Here is a 14,131-nt window from a genome sequence, read left to right as displayed (position 1 = left end):
GAAGCGATTTTCGCACAGAGGGACACTGACAGAGCAAAGAGAGGAGTTAAAGTTTGTCTAGAATATGCCCGATAGGCATGTCGCTGCGAGTTTCCTCCAACATTTGATCAAATTTTTCATTTTCTTTAAGCCTCTAATTTCATATGCTATATTATAGCTTCATTATTCAAGATAATAATAGCAGAGCTCCGTGACACTGCATACGTCAGACTACCTAATTTATAGATATACTGCTTGTGATGGGTCGCAAATATGGCCTTCCATTCCGGTTTGTGAATTTTTGGAAGATCGTAGAAAGATGCTGGCTTTAGTTACTGAAGTGTAGTTTCCTGTATAAATTTGAGCCATAACTCAAAAGTTGCAAGCCATGTCCACCATTTCAGCCACAACATAAACTTTGAAAATGTCAAGGTCGTTGGTTTCGAAGCCAATTACCACAAGTGGCTTTTCCTCAAAGCCTGGCACTCTACTTTGTACCCAAAACGCTGGGAACGATCATATCGTACTTCCAGAAGCCTACAAAGGCATTGCGCTAGCATGAATTACATGGTCACAAGCAAAGCTTTGCACCATGTTACTTTAAATATTAGCGTATGATAACGAACTTCGCTTTCATATCACTGATGAAGGCCTAAGAATTAGCCGAAACGTCTGTTGAGATATATCAAGAGTCAGAGGCAAACAGTTTTCCATAGAACTTATGACATCTGCTGACTACACTTATTCCATTTTTAAAGTTAATGAGTATACCTGAAGAAGAATACATCTGATGTGTTTTCTCCATCTTTGTCCTTAATAGTCACATGGAGGACATTCTGTTCATCTAAGACAAATTTAACAAAGCATTGCATTACTAAATAGGCTTGAAAGGTGGAAATTTCTGCCAGTTAAGGTACATGTAGACAAGGAAGACAACAGCAATAATTGTTATAATAATGCTGCCTAAAAGTAATGGCTATAATTTGATACTACGTTCAGTCAGCATTTTTGAATAACTGCTGTTTCACAAGGTCAACCCACATCAAAAACAATTTATGTTGTTTGGGAGTGTTTACATAAATTAAAAAAAAGACACAGGGCCTTAAACGACAGTCCTCCCTTTAAATCTAATCTGCCCCTGTATGATTGCTTAACTAGTAACATTAGCTAGTTGGGGCAAAAAATATAAGTTTCACTTCACTTAATACAATCCTAGCCAAAGCATTTGGGACACTTTGTCATTTTTCCAAATAAAATAATGTTCCATTGATCTCCTCTCCCCACTGGACAAATTATGCTGTGTCCCTTGGGTCAAACACTTATCAAAATGCAAGATACATAATAATATTATGGCCTTCAAGAATGCTTACAGGGGTAGGGGAGAAACTTCGCAAGCTTGTACACAATGAAGACGTGGGTGGAAATTAGATGCAATTTGGAAGTACATGCACACGTGATCTACCCAAAAGGCAGGCAAATTAAAAAGGGTCATGTCGCCAAACATTTTGGCTAGGATTGTATCCAAGGAATCACAAACTTTTGCATGAAACCTCTATCACACTTTGTATGCTAGCGTGTCCCTACGCTAATTTGATTAATATTTAAAAAAACAAAATATTTTTTTAGTTTCTTGTTTAACAAACGACACCACTGCAGAAAACAGACCTTTTTTGAACACAATAATTCTCGGATATCAACCATGAAACAGCCAAAAAAAAACAAAACAGGGCATTGTTTTTATTTTCATTTCCTAAACATCTGTGCCAATGAACCAATTTCGATATAATTATTAAAATTCAGTCTAATCAAAAATAATTTAAAACAAACAGCGGCTCCAAACATAATCATGACAAAACGCATTTTACTTAGGACTTGACGTTTTGTATGCTACAACATACATCTTCAGAAGTGACGGTTGAACAAATTCAAATATGATATATATAAAATTAAGAAGACTGGTAACTAAAGAGAATAAGATAAAAATAGTAAGATAAATAGCAGTGAAAACTGACCGTTTAATAAAGCCACAGCTTTTCTCTGCCAACGCTTTCGTTAACGCTGGTTTAAGGTCACGCACTAATAAAGTTTCCTTTATTTTACAATTCAAATCAGAGCTACCATTTGCTAAAACTCCACATCGACCCGTCTACTTTACGGTCTTCCAAAGGTTCACAAACCCGGTTGCCCTTTTCGTCCAATCGTCTCCTCCACGAACAAATATAATTACAATCCCGTGTCGTTTCTTGTTCAAATTCTCCATCCGATCTCCAAAAATCAATTAGGACTCTTCCAGCTTTCTAGACTGGGCAATGTCTTGCAAGCACAATAATGAGATTTTATGTTCCTTTGATGTGAGCTCTCTCTTCACTAATGTTCCACTTGACGAGACCATACAGATCTGCCTCACAAAACTGTACTCTCTCCCCGATCCTCCAACACTTCCACCTAATGTTCTTATTCCCCAGAGCCTCAAGATAATGCCTTTTGTTTAGTGGTGTCTCAAAAACGAAGACCCTAAGACCCCAAAAACTTGAAACCTCGGAAATTAATAGAGTACCCCGAAACCCTCAATTTGGTTAGGCCTTAGGTTAGCCTAAGGTTAGCCAAATTGGGGGTTTGGGGGTACTTTATTCAGGGCTCGACACTAACAGTCGCCAACTAGCCACAGGCTGCAGTTCGGCTGCTGTTTCCATATGCGCGTAACTCTGTCGCAAACAATCACAAGCACCTTCCGAGAGCTTGATCACAAACAGTTTGCGTAAATAGAAACACCGTTTACGTTCATCCCCAACCAATCACCGATAATCTCCGATGATCGCAAACAAGACGCAAGAGATAGAAAATTTTCTATCGTTATGTCTTGTTGGCGACGAGTAGCAATGCAAAAGCGAAGAATCAAAACAACGATATGGAAACACAATCGTAAACTGTTTCTGATTGTTTGCGTCCATTGACAATGTTTTTGTGCACAAAAATTGATACGTTTCGACGAATTAGAGGCAAGTATTTAAGTAATGAAAATGGCGCGAGTACTATTGTGGCAATGAGGATACTCCTCAAAACAGTGTGGATTTAATGAATATTATGAGGGAGTACCCCGCCAAATATACCGTCCTATAGTAAAGTTCTTGATCACAAAGAGCCAGTTCCTACAGTATAATTTGATACTGGCTATGCTGCAGTCGTTGCTGCCCCTCGAAAATGTATCGGAACCAGAATCTGTGACGTTTCTTGACACTTCCTCTCCGCCTTTATCTTTGCAACAACTCCAACATAACATTTTTGCGCCCTTTACTTACGATGTCACGAGGTCAAGTGTTGCATAAAGCAATCACACAACAGGATCGCAAACACAAATGCAAAAAGGGACAGTGTTTGCGATCGAGCCTACGCAAACTGTTTGCGACTGTTTGCAATGTTGTTATGTGTATATGGGTCACATACTTGTTTAGAAGTTCAATCCAAATATAATTAATTTCAAATTAAAAGAAAGAAAGAGATAATATGGAGTGACTAATATCTCATTTACTAGGAATGGTGAATCTCACATAAAAGGAGAGAAAACTTGCTCGTGAGCATTGTGGCCGCCAAATATTAATTGACTCCAAAAGCCATTCAACAATAAAATGCACAGATTGCTTTTTGAAACTATTAAAAAGACAATCTGATAGGAGGGCAAGTCTGTCCTTTCAAATTTCCTTTATATCTAAGTTAAGATATTATTTTCCCGCATTCTGCTGCTTTTGTACTTCATGCGTAGAATGGCCCTTTCAGTCGCAAATAGCTCTAATCAAAGGAAGAGCCTTTCCACAGACTTCCAAATGAGCAGTTTAATTTTATGTACGGTTTATTTCTTAATTTAAGTTATTATGTGTTTTCCATACTCCAGTGTATTTGTGAGTCGCAAAGTTTTGGCAACAGTTGTGCGAGAATTGGCCTGAAGGCAACAAAAACTTTTCCTTTGTAAGAAAAATATGGGAAGCCGTACAAGTCCTGCATATTTGCGCCACTGAGGATGGACATGAGAATTAATGTGAGAATATTTACTGAAAGCGTGAATTGTGTTTGCAAATGTTGAATTTTTTGCGTGATAGTTTTTACAAATGAACGAAACTGCGCATGACGAGACTGGCTAGTGCAAATTTAGATTTGGCTAGTGAAATCAGACCTGATACTAGCCACTAGGCAGGTGAGCTAAAAAGTTAGTTTTGAGCCCTGTTTATTCGTTTCAGAGTTTTTGAGTTTTTGGGGTCTTACAGTCTCAGGATCTTAGGGCCTTTGGGGTCTTATATTACGGTCTTCGTTTTTGAGACACCCTTTTGTTTAGGACTGAATTTTATTAATATATCAAAATTGGTCTATTGTTTAAAGCATAAATTCTAAAAATTCTGAAAATTCCAAAAATTGTCACATAGCATGTTTTTCCAGAGCCTTCTTCAAATTTATTTAAATTTAATATTATTTATTTAATTTATTTAGTTCATTAATTTAAAATGATGACTTCATTCTTACATTACCTTCAGGCATAAATTTAACCTGGTACTTGGGCATGCTGATCAAATAATTGCGAATGCCATGAATGTTATATCTCTCACCAGTAACATAAGCAGAGCAATGCATCAACCCCTGACCAATAAAAAAAACAATAGGTTGCTTTCCAGCTAATCCATCTAACTTATATTCAAGGGAAAGGGTATTCACTTTTAAATTAATAAACTTGAGGCAAAAATAAAATAAATTAAAATTAATATACACAGTTAATCGTTTCTCTGAAGGTTACCTGCAAAATTCTCTTGTAATTTTATAACTGAATGAATCAATGACTTGCTTACAAGTTGATCTTTTTCTTCAGGGCTTGCTCGTAATTTATGAGATGGTGATTTTGTCCTTGTGCGGGATTTTCTTGACTGAGGTGCTGTCTGTGTTGGTGCTCCCTTGATAGAGGTACTGCTGCTTGCATTGCAAAGTGGAATGGTAAAGATCTATGAATGAAATACCGTAATTTTTATTTTTTTAAAAATGGATGTCAAGTAGCAACAGGATGCAGCGGGCGGGTCTAAAACACAGATCCACAGGTCACTCGTCGTAGGTCATTGTTTAGTAACCCAAAACCCTCAATTTGGCTACCCTAGGCCTAAAAACCAACCTTAGGCCTAAGGTTAGCCAAATTGAGGGTTGGGGTTACTTTCCAAAAGGTAAAACAATGACCTGCAACGAGTGACCTGTGGAATGTGACCTGTGTTTTAGACCCGCCGGGATGCAGCTGTTATAAAGGCTTTGGGATAACTCTCCTTTCACTATGAGCTCACGTGTACAATTAAAGAAGTAGTGTGGGGACAGGTTTTGAAGAAATAGTAACCAGCTCGGTGGGTCTGTCTAAAATGCTTGAAGTACAATATGCATGACTTGTAAATGCAGCCAAGAGATTCTCCTCATCGGAGCTATGGTGAAAACTCTGAATCAATTCACAAAAGAATGAACACAAAATACACAACACTCCAGGGGAACCCAACCCTGAAAGCAAGATGAGTGCCAATGCATAATGTTATGATAAGCATTTACATTAATTATTTCTTAATGTTGTGTCAGTTCATTCATTGGCAACTAGGCAGTCGTAAGCTGTTTTTAAGTTTACTACATGTATTTAGCACACACTACATTCCTATTTATGTCTCATAAGGATAACCTAAGGCTAATCAAGAAATCTAACCTGTGCAATCATGTAGGTTTTATAATTAAGATTTTGGACTGAATTCTGCCAATCATAGGGACAGTCACAAAAGTTATCAAGAAAGGTTTCGTATTATTCATTATGATGGCCACCATGTTTAGTGAATCAGTTTGCATATGAAACAAAAGCTTCAAAGTTTTACATAAGTCAATGGTTTCCTTGTGCAGCCTACTTCTTGCTGACCTTCAATGGCTTATTTGAAAACAGGACATTTTATTCATCAATGGGGAACCCATCAGGGATGACAGGGTTAATTAACAACATCCAGGTCCAATAAACAACTATGTCCACTTAAAAGTTAAGCCTTCCCCATCTAATAACACCACTTTAAGGTTTTATATTGAAGTCCATGAGCCCTTCTCCACCTGAGAGTGAGATGATTTTACTTGTCAACTGGGCGTGCTTTGGGTGTGAATGGGTTAAGAGAGTTCACCTCATGCAAATTACTTGGAAGCTTGAAGAAAAACGCAGGTAGCGATGTAACGTCATCTACTGGAGGCAGAAGTTCATTCACTGTTTAAATGCTGCCTTTTTGTTTCATGGTTAAAAAAATTGGATATCAAAAGAAATTTCACATATTAAATGCTTGTAAACACACTTTCGCCAACTCTCCGGGATTATACGGGAGTCTACCGGATACGGTACAAATCAGTTTCCCAGTCTCCCGAACGGGTCATCAAATTTCCTGGATAAAAACGACTTTCAACCTTTTAAAGACTTTGCTCCACTAGTACTTGACAAAATGGATTTCTTTATCTTTCTTAGCTATCATGGCCACATAACCAATATTGCTTGATCGAATCTCTGTTAACTAATAAGAATTATTGACATACTGTTTACCAGTAAATTCACAATGGCCGTAGATTTCTTGTATTTTCTGAAGGAGCTGCTGGGCTACCAGGGGATGGGTGGTGACATTTTTTTTTTTGGGGGGGGGGGAAAGTGGGCAGGGTTGATCACTGAAAGGGGGGGTGGATGCAAGCATTAGACCCAGGGCTGTCAACTCTAGCAGATATTCCGGGAAACTCCAGATTTTGGACTGTATCTCCTGGTCTCAAGATTATGTTCTGAAATCTCCCAATTGATCACTGAAGTTTGTCATTTCTAGTGAGAATCGACTTTCACAACAATAAAATTTAAAATATTTCATGTTGTTTGAGTTATCTTAACATCGATAATAACAAAATTCAAACGTTTCATAAACTCTGGTAACCCGTTTCTTGCTATTGACTGATTGTATTTTAAGCAATAAAGTGATTGGTCTGAAATAAACCAATCAAATCAAATGTTGCAAAATTATGCCAATGACATACTTCACGCGTTTTTTGACTAGGTTGCATGAGGTCTTGTGTACTGTTGTCAAATCGTGGAAATTGAAGATGTCGATTGATTTTACTTCACTTACAAGGGAGTTTTTAGGACTTTCAACTTTTGGTTTTCAATTACTTGTACAGTCGAACCTCGATTATCTGGACCTCGATTATCCGGATTTCTCGATTATCTGGACTTTTTCTCTGGTCCCAATTTTGTCATGAATATTTATCAGTCATCATCAAGATCCCTAGCCATATTCTTTTTAAAACTACAGCGTTGAAAAGTAAACGCGAGTTTATTTCTCTTTCAAAAAGCAAAATAAAGCAGCGCTCGCACACGTTGTAACTAATGCAGAACTTTCGAATGAGTTCTGATTGGCTTAGAGTTGCTTTGTTGCTAAGTGAAATTTCACGCTCTATTGCCTCGTTCGGCAAACAAGCTATACTACGTCACGAATGTTTATTCACCATCAGGTCCTTGAAGCGTAAGCGATCCGTTCTTTTGAGAAAGAAGAAAAAGGAACCAATTTGTCAGCTGAATATGGCGTTAGTAAACGGCAGATATCTGATATCCGCAAGAGCAAGGAAAAGATCATGGCCTTTGCCGACACGTGTACAAGTATTCACAATGGACAGTGAAGATGTAGACCATATTGTTTTCCAAACGATTTGCAAATCTTTTGTTTCACGATTAAATGTTGCTTTCTTAATGTAATCAGTTTTTGTTCCTAATTAATATTCATATTCTCGATTATCCGGACTATTTCGTGCAGTCCCAACGAGTCCGGATAATCGAGGTTCAACTGTAAAGGCAAATCATATTTAGGGTTACTACTAAATTAAATATGGACAAATGTAGCTAAAAAAATGCAAAGATTCCCGATTTAAATATTATCTATCAAACAGAACCAACAAGTATTTTTTCCATAAAAGACGTAATATGACGCCACCAGAAACGACATCACAAGCGTTATCACGTCTTCGATCATCCCATCCCTATCAATTCCACAATATATTTGAGGCTTTGAGGGTTGACAGCCCTATTGACCCCCGAAATTAATTTAAAGCTGCCAAGAGGCTCATCCAAAATCCTCGACGTGTTGACAACCATAGTTGATTTTCTATAAACATACAATTCAAAAAATGATCAAACACGAGCGAATATTCACAAAATTTTAAAGCTTATGTTAGAGTAAGACAAGGAACACTTCGTTCAAGCCTGGATGCAGAAAACCGTTTGAATATTCATTCAGTGTCTAGATACCTGAATACTACATCTCTTCAATGCGTTCGTAGCTCTTCGCCAGGAGAAATGAAGATTGCGACATGCACTTAAAGAGCTCACTTTTTGTACAAGTTTGGTCGCCATCTTGTTTTGGTCTTTTTATGCTGAGCACACTGTGGGCTCAAATTCAAACCCAGATCTCCCCTCCCTATCCTCGCCCTTCCCAGATCTTTCCCACCACGAATGTAATATGCATATGTGGTCATATGTTGCGGTTGGCATGCAAAGCAATGAAAATTCGTAAGCTACCGTCTCACTCCAACTTTTGCCACGTCTTAGCAATAAATATTCATTACCAACTTTATTGTCACACAGACTGTCACACAGTTGTCACAGACGATAGGTGTGGATTCTAAACCAAACATTAATTGGTTAAGAAGCAAGTCTCGTTATCAAGGCTGGCCAATCAGAACGCTTCAAAGAAGTACATATTTGTCGTACAGAACGACCTTCGATCCCATTCTTGGTCTGAAGTGCGTCTTTCCGAAGGTTCGAAGACTGTCGTCCTGATCACCATGGATGCCCCTTTAACGCCAGAATTGAAAGCAGAACTGAAAAGAATTGCAGACACCATTGTAACACCCGGTAAAGGAATCCTGGCGGCAGATGAAAGCACAGGCACTATGGGCAAGCGTCTTGCTGGCATCGGAGTAGAGAACGTGGAGGAGAATCGTCGCTCGTATCGCCAACTTCTGTTCACCTCGGGATCCGAAATGGCCAAGAGCATCAGTGGTGTTATCCTTTTCCACGAAACGGTCTATCAGAAAGCAGACGATGGAACATCATTTGTGAAAATATTGCGCGATAGTGGAATAATCCCAGGAATCAAAGTCGACAAAGGTGTTGTTCCGCTTGCTGGAACAATCGGAGAGGGAACAACGCAAGGACTCGATGGACTGGCCGAAAGATGTGCTCAGTACAAAAAAGACGGCTGCGACTTCGCCAAATGGCGCTGTGTTCTCAAAATCACAGACCATACACCTTCAGAGTTGGCGATTAAGGAGAATGCAAATGTCCTTGCTCGATATGCTACCATTTGTCAACAGAATGGTCTTGTTCCAATCGTTGAACCAGAGATCTTGTGCGATGGCAACCACACATTAGAGCGATGCCAAACTGTCACAGAAGCTGTGCTTTCTGCTCAGTATAAGGCTTTGGTCGACCATCATGTCTACCTTGAAGGAACTCTTCTCAAACCCAACATGGTTACAGCTGGTAGGAATCTGTGTTTGTTTGCTTGCATTTTAGTATTTGTTATATAAGCTACCCTTTCTTTTGTGGTTTATTCTGTTCGCAGTGGGAGATGTTTTGTTGTTGGATATTGGCATTTGTATTAATTCTTTTACATAATTTTATATCTTCGATGACTTTGCAACAATTTAAACGTGATTTTTCTTACCGATATGTGTCAAAACAAGTACAAACATTAAGGTTAATGTAATTGCGACAATGAATACCTTGACAATCCTAAGCTATGTCAAATTGTCTGCCACGTTGTATTTACACAATTCTGAATTTTTGAAAATTTGATTAACATAAGTTATTTCGCAAAATCTTACCTTTCCATGTAAAAATGTGGCGCTAAATTCTTAATTTAGTGGATCTTAAAATCTTGGTTTAGTGAAGAGAAGGTTTCTAGTAATTAGTGTACATTGGTACAAATTTAGAGAAAATTGTCTTGCCCAATGCTTGCCAATTTAAGGCTAATTATTTGTTTAAAGATCAGTGAGGTCAACCTTAACAATTAAAGTGCATACAACTCAAACTATTTTTTCTTTTCTAATTTAAATATTATTGATTATTAAATATTATTCTGTGTTTTAGGTTAAGCATATGGGAAAATTCCTCTTTTAAAGTGCTACTATGACGAAATTCTTATCTTTCCTATCTAAGCCATTCTAGGACATAAGCTTGTAGTCTGTATGAGAAGGAGAATACTGTTTACTATTTTCAAATATCTCGTTTTGTTCCAGAGAAATTAAATTTTGTAAAATATGCAAATTAGCCAAGTGATGACATCATAAACTCAACCGAATTTTGATCAAATATGATGAAAAGAAATATCTCAGCCAGTTTATATCAGAAATGCTTGATTAGGGCAGTAAAATTCTAGGATATGTGCTCCACATTATGCGCATACCAGGTTTGTTACCATGGCAACATACTGTGTTCCAGACCTCCCTGATTTTAAAGACCAGTTGTGTTCTATTTTGATATTTGCCAATGTTGCCTCGTCTGCATGATCCTGCAAGCATGTAAATATGTTAGGTTGAGTTTATGGCCTTGTTAAATGTTTTTCTAGCGTAAGATCACCAAAATATTTAAATAAGGTTGGACGGAACTGGAAAAGAGTGAGTTGTCATGGGAACCAATTTCTTTATAGTCGTAGGTGTGTTGCCTGTAGAACTATTAGCCTACCATGTTTCAATGGTTTGTGCTGCAAATTAACCGAGATAGCTCTATTTATATACTTGATTTTATATTGGGTTGAGTAAATGGCGTCATCAATCCTCTCATTTGCATATTTTACACATTTTTCAAACTGAAATATCTCTGGAACCAATGCAGATATTTCCAAACAGTAAACAGCATTTGTAATCTTTCCTGGAATTCTATATGATAAACCTAACAACTCAAGGGATAAAAATTTGATCATGGTAGCACTTTAACTTGCAAGACTAAAAGTGATTTAAGAGTGGCTTATTCTAGGATTTTCAGTTTACAATTTAGAAAACTGTAGGATACAGTGTGTGGTGAATACAGTAAAACCCCACAAGTAAGAACCTATTTTTAAGAACTTGTTAGCTTAAAAATTTGTCAGTTAGACTTCCTCTAAACAAGAACCCATTGACCAAAAAGATTGAAATTTTCTAAATTGAGATGAGCAGTACTTTTGGCTAGAGATGATGTCATGTGATCTTTAGATTTTACTCATAGTCATTTTAATGTGAATTTTGTATAAAAATCTGTATTAAAATTTTATTTAAATGGTATATAAGGGATAAGGAAAAACTGGCTGTTGCATAGTGGACTAATAGCCCTTTTCACGGTTAGTTTTTCTCATTTGCATTACAATGTAATCTAGCATGCAGGTGAGGCTATTTCGTGCTATTTTGTAGTTTGAACCCGAAATTGCCTCGCATCCACGTTAGATTACATTGTGATGCAAATGAGAAAAACTAACCGTGAAAAGGGCTATATAGCAATTATTCAATGAGCCCGAGTTGGATATGAAGTGATAAAATAACCAACGAGCGCGTAGCGCGAGTTGGTTATAATCACTTCATATCCAACAAGGGTGAATGGAATAATTGTTTTAGTAAATTCTCAAACCGGGTTTTGCGGCCGATTTTTATTTCCACAATGTTACAAAGCGTGCGGAAAGAGCATCTTGGCGCACTATTTTCCATATGACGTAAAACTTCAACTATTGCCTCATAGTCGGAGTTTTTTTAGCCAATCAAAAAGCTAGAAATGCAATAGTCGGAGCTGAAAATTTACTAATAACAATTATTCCATGAGCGGGCATTGGATATGAGATGGTAAATAGCCAACAAGGTGGGTAGCGCCAAATAACCAAGATGGCCTCAGATGTTTAGGCTAAATTTTGAAATGGAAGGTTCTTACTCACAGAGTTTTACTGTACTCAATGTTGTGTTCAATGAAAACACTGCATAGTTTGTGCTTTTGCAGCTGATATACTCATCAAGACATCTCTAGTCCAAATAATCGCATGAGCCAGAACGCAATTAAGGGTTAATTTCAGGAACATTGTCAAGGTTTTCACAAAGTTCAGAGGAGGGCAATTTTGAAATTAACCCTTAATTGCATGAGGGCACATTGCGGTTACATGTTTATCACATAAAGGGCAAAATCACTGAGGGAAGCCGATTCAGTGCCGTGGCGAATGACAATCAACATTCTGCCATTCGGTTAAAGTTCAATTCGATAAATTGTTGCTGTCAACAGAAATAGTGCTTCAAATGTAATTTATGTGTATAAGTAGTTTGGAAGAAAATTCTTTTGAAACTTTGCTTGATCTGGATAAGCAACTGTTAACCAATCAGGATCAAGTTACCGTGCCGTCTTGATTTAAAAAAAGTACCCTCATGATTAAGGAAAAATGCCCTCCGTCTCAGCCAATCAGCATTCAGTAATTTTGCCCTGTATTTGATAAACAGGATTTAGCATGCCAAATTTTAAGCAATTCATAGCAAGAAGGAAAAATCTGCTCCACCAGGGAGGGAATTGCTTGGATTTCATCTTTGAGAGTACTTCTTGTTTCCTTCAGGTCAGAGTTGCCCCACCAAGTACACCCCTCAAGCTGTTGCTAAAGCCACTGTTACTGCTTTTCAACGCACCATACCAGTAGCTGTTCCTGGGGTTGTGTTTTTGTCTGGAGGACAGTCAGAGGAAGAAGCATCTGTCCACCTCAATGCCATCAACCAATATCCAGGTTTGGGTTGTTTTTTTGGACGATTTACAATATTTTTAAAAACGTTTCTGCAAAGCAATACCTTTACATTGCCTTGCATAAACAGATATTGGAAAACTACTGTGCTACCATTAAAAACAGCGCCATTATGTGAAACATCTTTCGACAGCAATACCACACTTACAATGGGAATATAACTTAGACAAGTACAGTCAATTGGCTTAAGATCGCAACTAACTAAATTTAGACACATTAAAGGTACTGTTACTCGGAGCAATTTTTCTTGCAACTCTTGTCATTCATTCATCTTATGACTACTCTTCAGACATAGCCTACAGGCTAACTTATTGTTTGATGGTGCAAACTTCTTTGCACTGGTTTTTGACATTGCATGCTTTTAAAATTTTGAATGCTACTTTTTAGATTGAAGTGTTCTGGGTTTTTGATGTTGTAATAGGACTTCCAAAAAGCAGACCTCTGTGAAATGAAAGGATACGACTCTCCACCTAAAAATTTAACACTATCAAGATTGCGTAACTAGTGAATAAACCTAACTGCCCCTTTCAAACAGCTGGCCTCTAGTGAAAAGAGTGGCGGCTCATTTCCAGGTATCTTTTCATCTGTAGGGAAGAAGCCATGGGCTTTGACCTTCTCATTTGGCCGTGCTCTACAAGCAAGTGCACTGAAGGCTTGGTCTGGAAAACCCGAGCAAATTAAAGCTGGACAAGGAGAGTTCCTGAAGCGTGCTGCAGCCAATGGGCTTGCTTGCCAAGGAAAGTATGCTGGAGGAGCTGGACTAGCTGGAGGGGAGAGTCTGTTTGTTGCTGATCATCAGTATTAGAACAATACTTAAGATTCAGTCCATAAGTGCCACCTCAATAGTATCGTGCAGCGATAGTCGAAAACTTGTAAAAGAAACTTGGTGTGAAATAATAATTTGTTCCATTAACTGTTGACTGATTTCAAGTAGTGGTATAGTAGTAAAGTTGTTAAAATGATTCAAAAAAGCTGGAATTTGCATCCGAGACAAGCTGTTTGAAGCAGAGTTATGGCTAACACTGCATACCTGGTTACCTTAAATGAAACTTGTAGTGGTGGTTGTTCATATTTTAGTATAGTACTACAATAGTTCTGCTTGGAATAATACCGTTGATGTGGTGTCTCAAATTGATTAAACAGAATAAACACGAGAATGTGATCACCACATTAAAGTGGTGTAGGAATAGTATTCAGTTGTCAAGCTTTAGCTACGGCGACTGCACCCTTCAATTACGTACAGGTGTTCTTCAGGATTGCAAAACTGGTAATCACAAACTGGCACAGAGCTGTGAAGTTGTCCATTAAGGTTGCTATGTAAGACATGGTGATTAAAATGAAAGTTATGAAAA

The 14,131-nt window shown here is 37.9% G+C and overlaps 2 protein-coding genes across 3 annotated transcripts in view; one reads left to right on the top strand and one right to left on the bottom strand.

Annotated features, from left to right (window-relative positions):
- LOC138045940 (required for meiotic nuclear division protein 1 homolog) overlaps positions 1-8,485 on the bottom strand; it is a 19,568-nt gene extending 11,083 nt beyond the window's left edge. The window contains exons 1-4 of one of the 2 annotated variants that reach the window (XM_068892578.1): positions 8,288-8,485; positions 4,812-4,961; positions 4,497-4,605; positions 751-823 (exon numbers count right to left, since the gene is read on the bottom strand). In XM_068892578.1, coding sequence (XP_068748679.1) covers positions 751-823; positions 4,497-4,605; positions 4,812-4,961; positions 8,288-8,392 — 437 coding nt within the window. In that variant the 5' untranslated portion in view covers positions 8,393-8,485. Of the gene's footprint in view, positions 1-750; positions 824-4,496; positions 4,606-4,759; positions 4,962-8,287 lie in introns of those variants that run through there. The other variant, XM_068892579.1, reaches the window with a different exon arrangement.
- LOC138045941 (fructose-bisphosphate aldolase, non-muscle type-like) overlaps positions 1-14,131 on the top strand; it is a 17,494-nt gene extending 3,363 nt beyond the window's left edge. The window contains exons 2-5 of the mRNA XM_068892580.1: positions 4,832-4,953; positions 8,624-9,523; positions 12,600-12,764; positions 13,370-14,131. Coding sequence (XP_068748681.1) covers positions 8,824-9,523; positions 12,600-12,764; positions 13,370-13,584 — 1,080 coding nt within the window. The 5' untranslated portion in view covers positions 4,832-4,953; positions 8,624-8,823 and the 3' untranslated portion in view covers positions 13,585-14,131. The remainder of the gene's footprint in view (positions 1-4,831; positions 4,954-8,623; positions 9,524-12,599; positions 12,765-13,369) is intronic.

This window comes from Montipora capricornis, chromosome 4 (assembly GCF_036669925.1).
Source record: "Montipora capricornis isolate CH-2021 chromosome 4, ASM3666992v2, whole genome shotgun sequence".
In the NCBI taxonomy this organism is placed as follows: Eukaryota; Metazoa; Cnidaria; class Anthozoa; order Scleractinia; family Acroporidae; genus Montipora; species Montipora capricornis.
The sequence above is the reverse complement of the archived record's forward strand: the minus strand, read 5'-3'. Positions and strand labels throughout refer to the sequence as shown.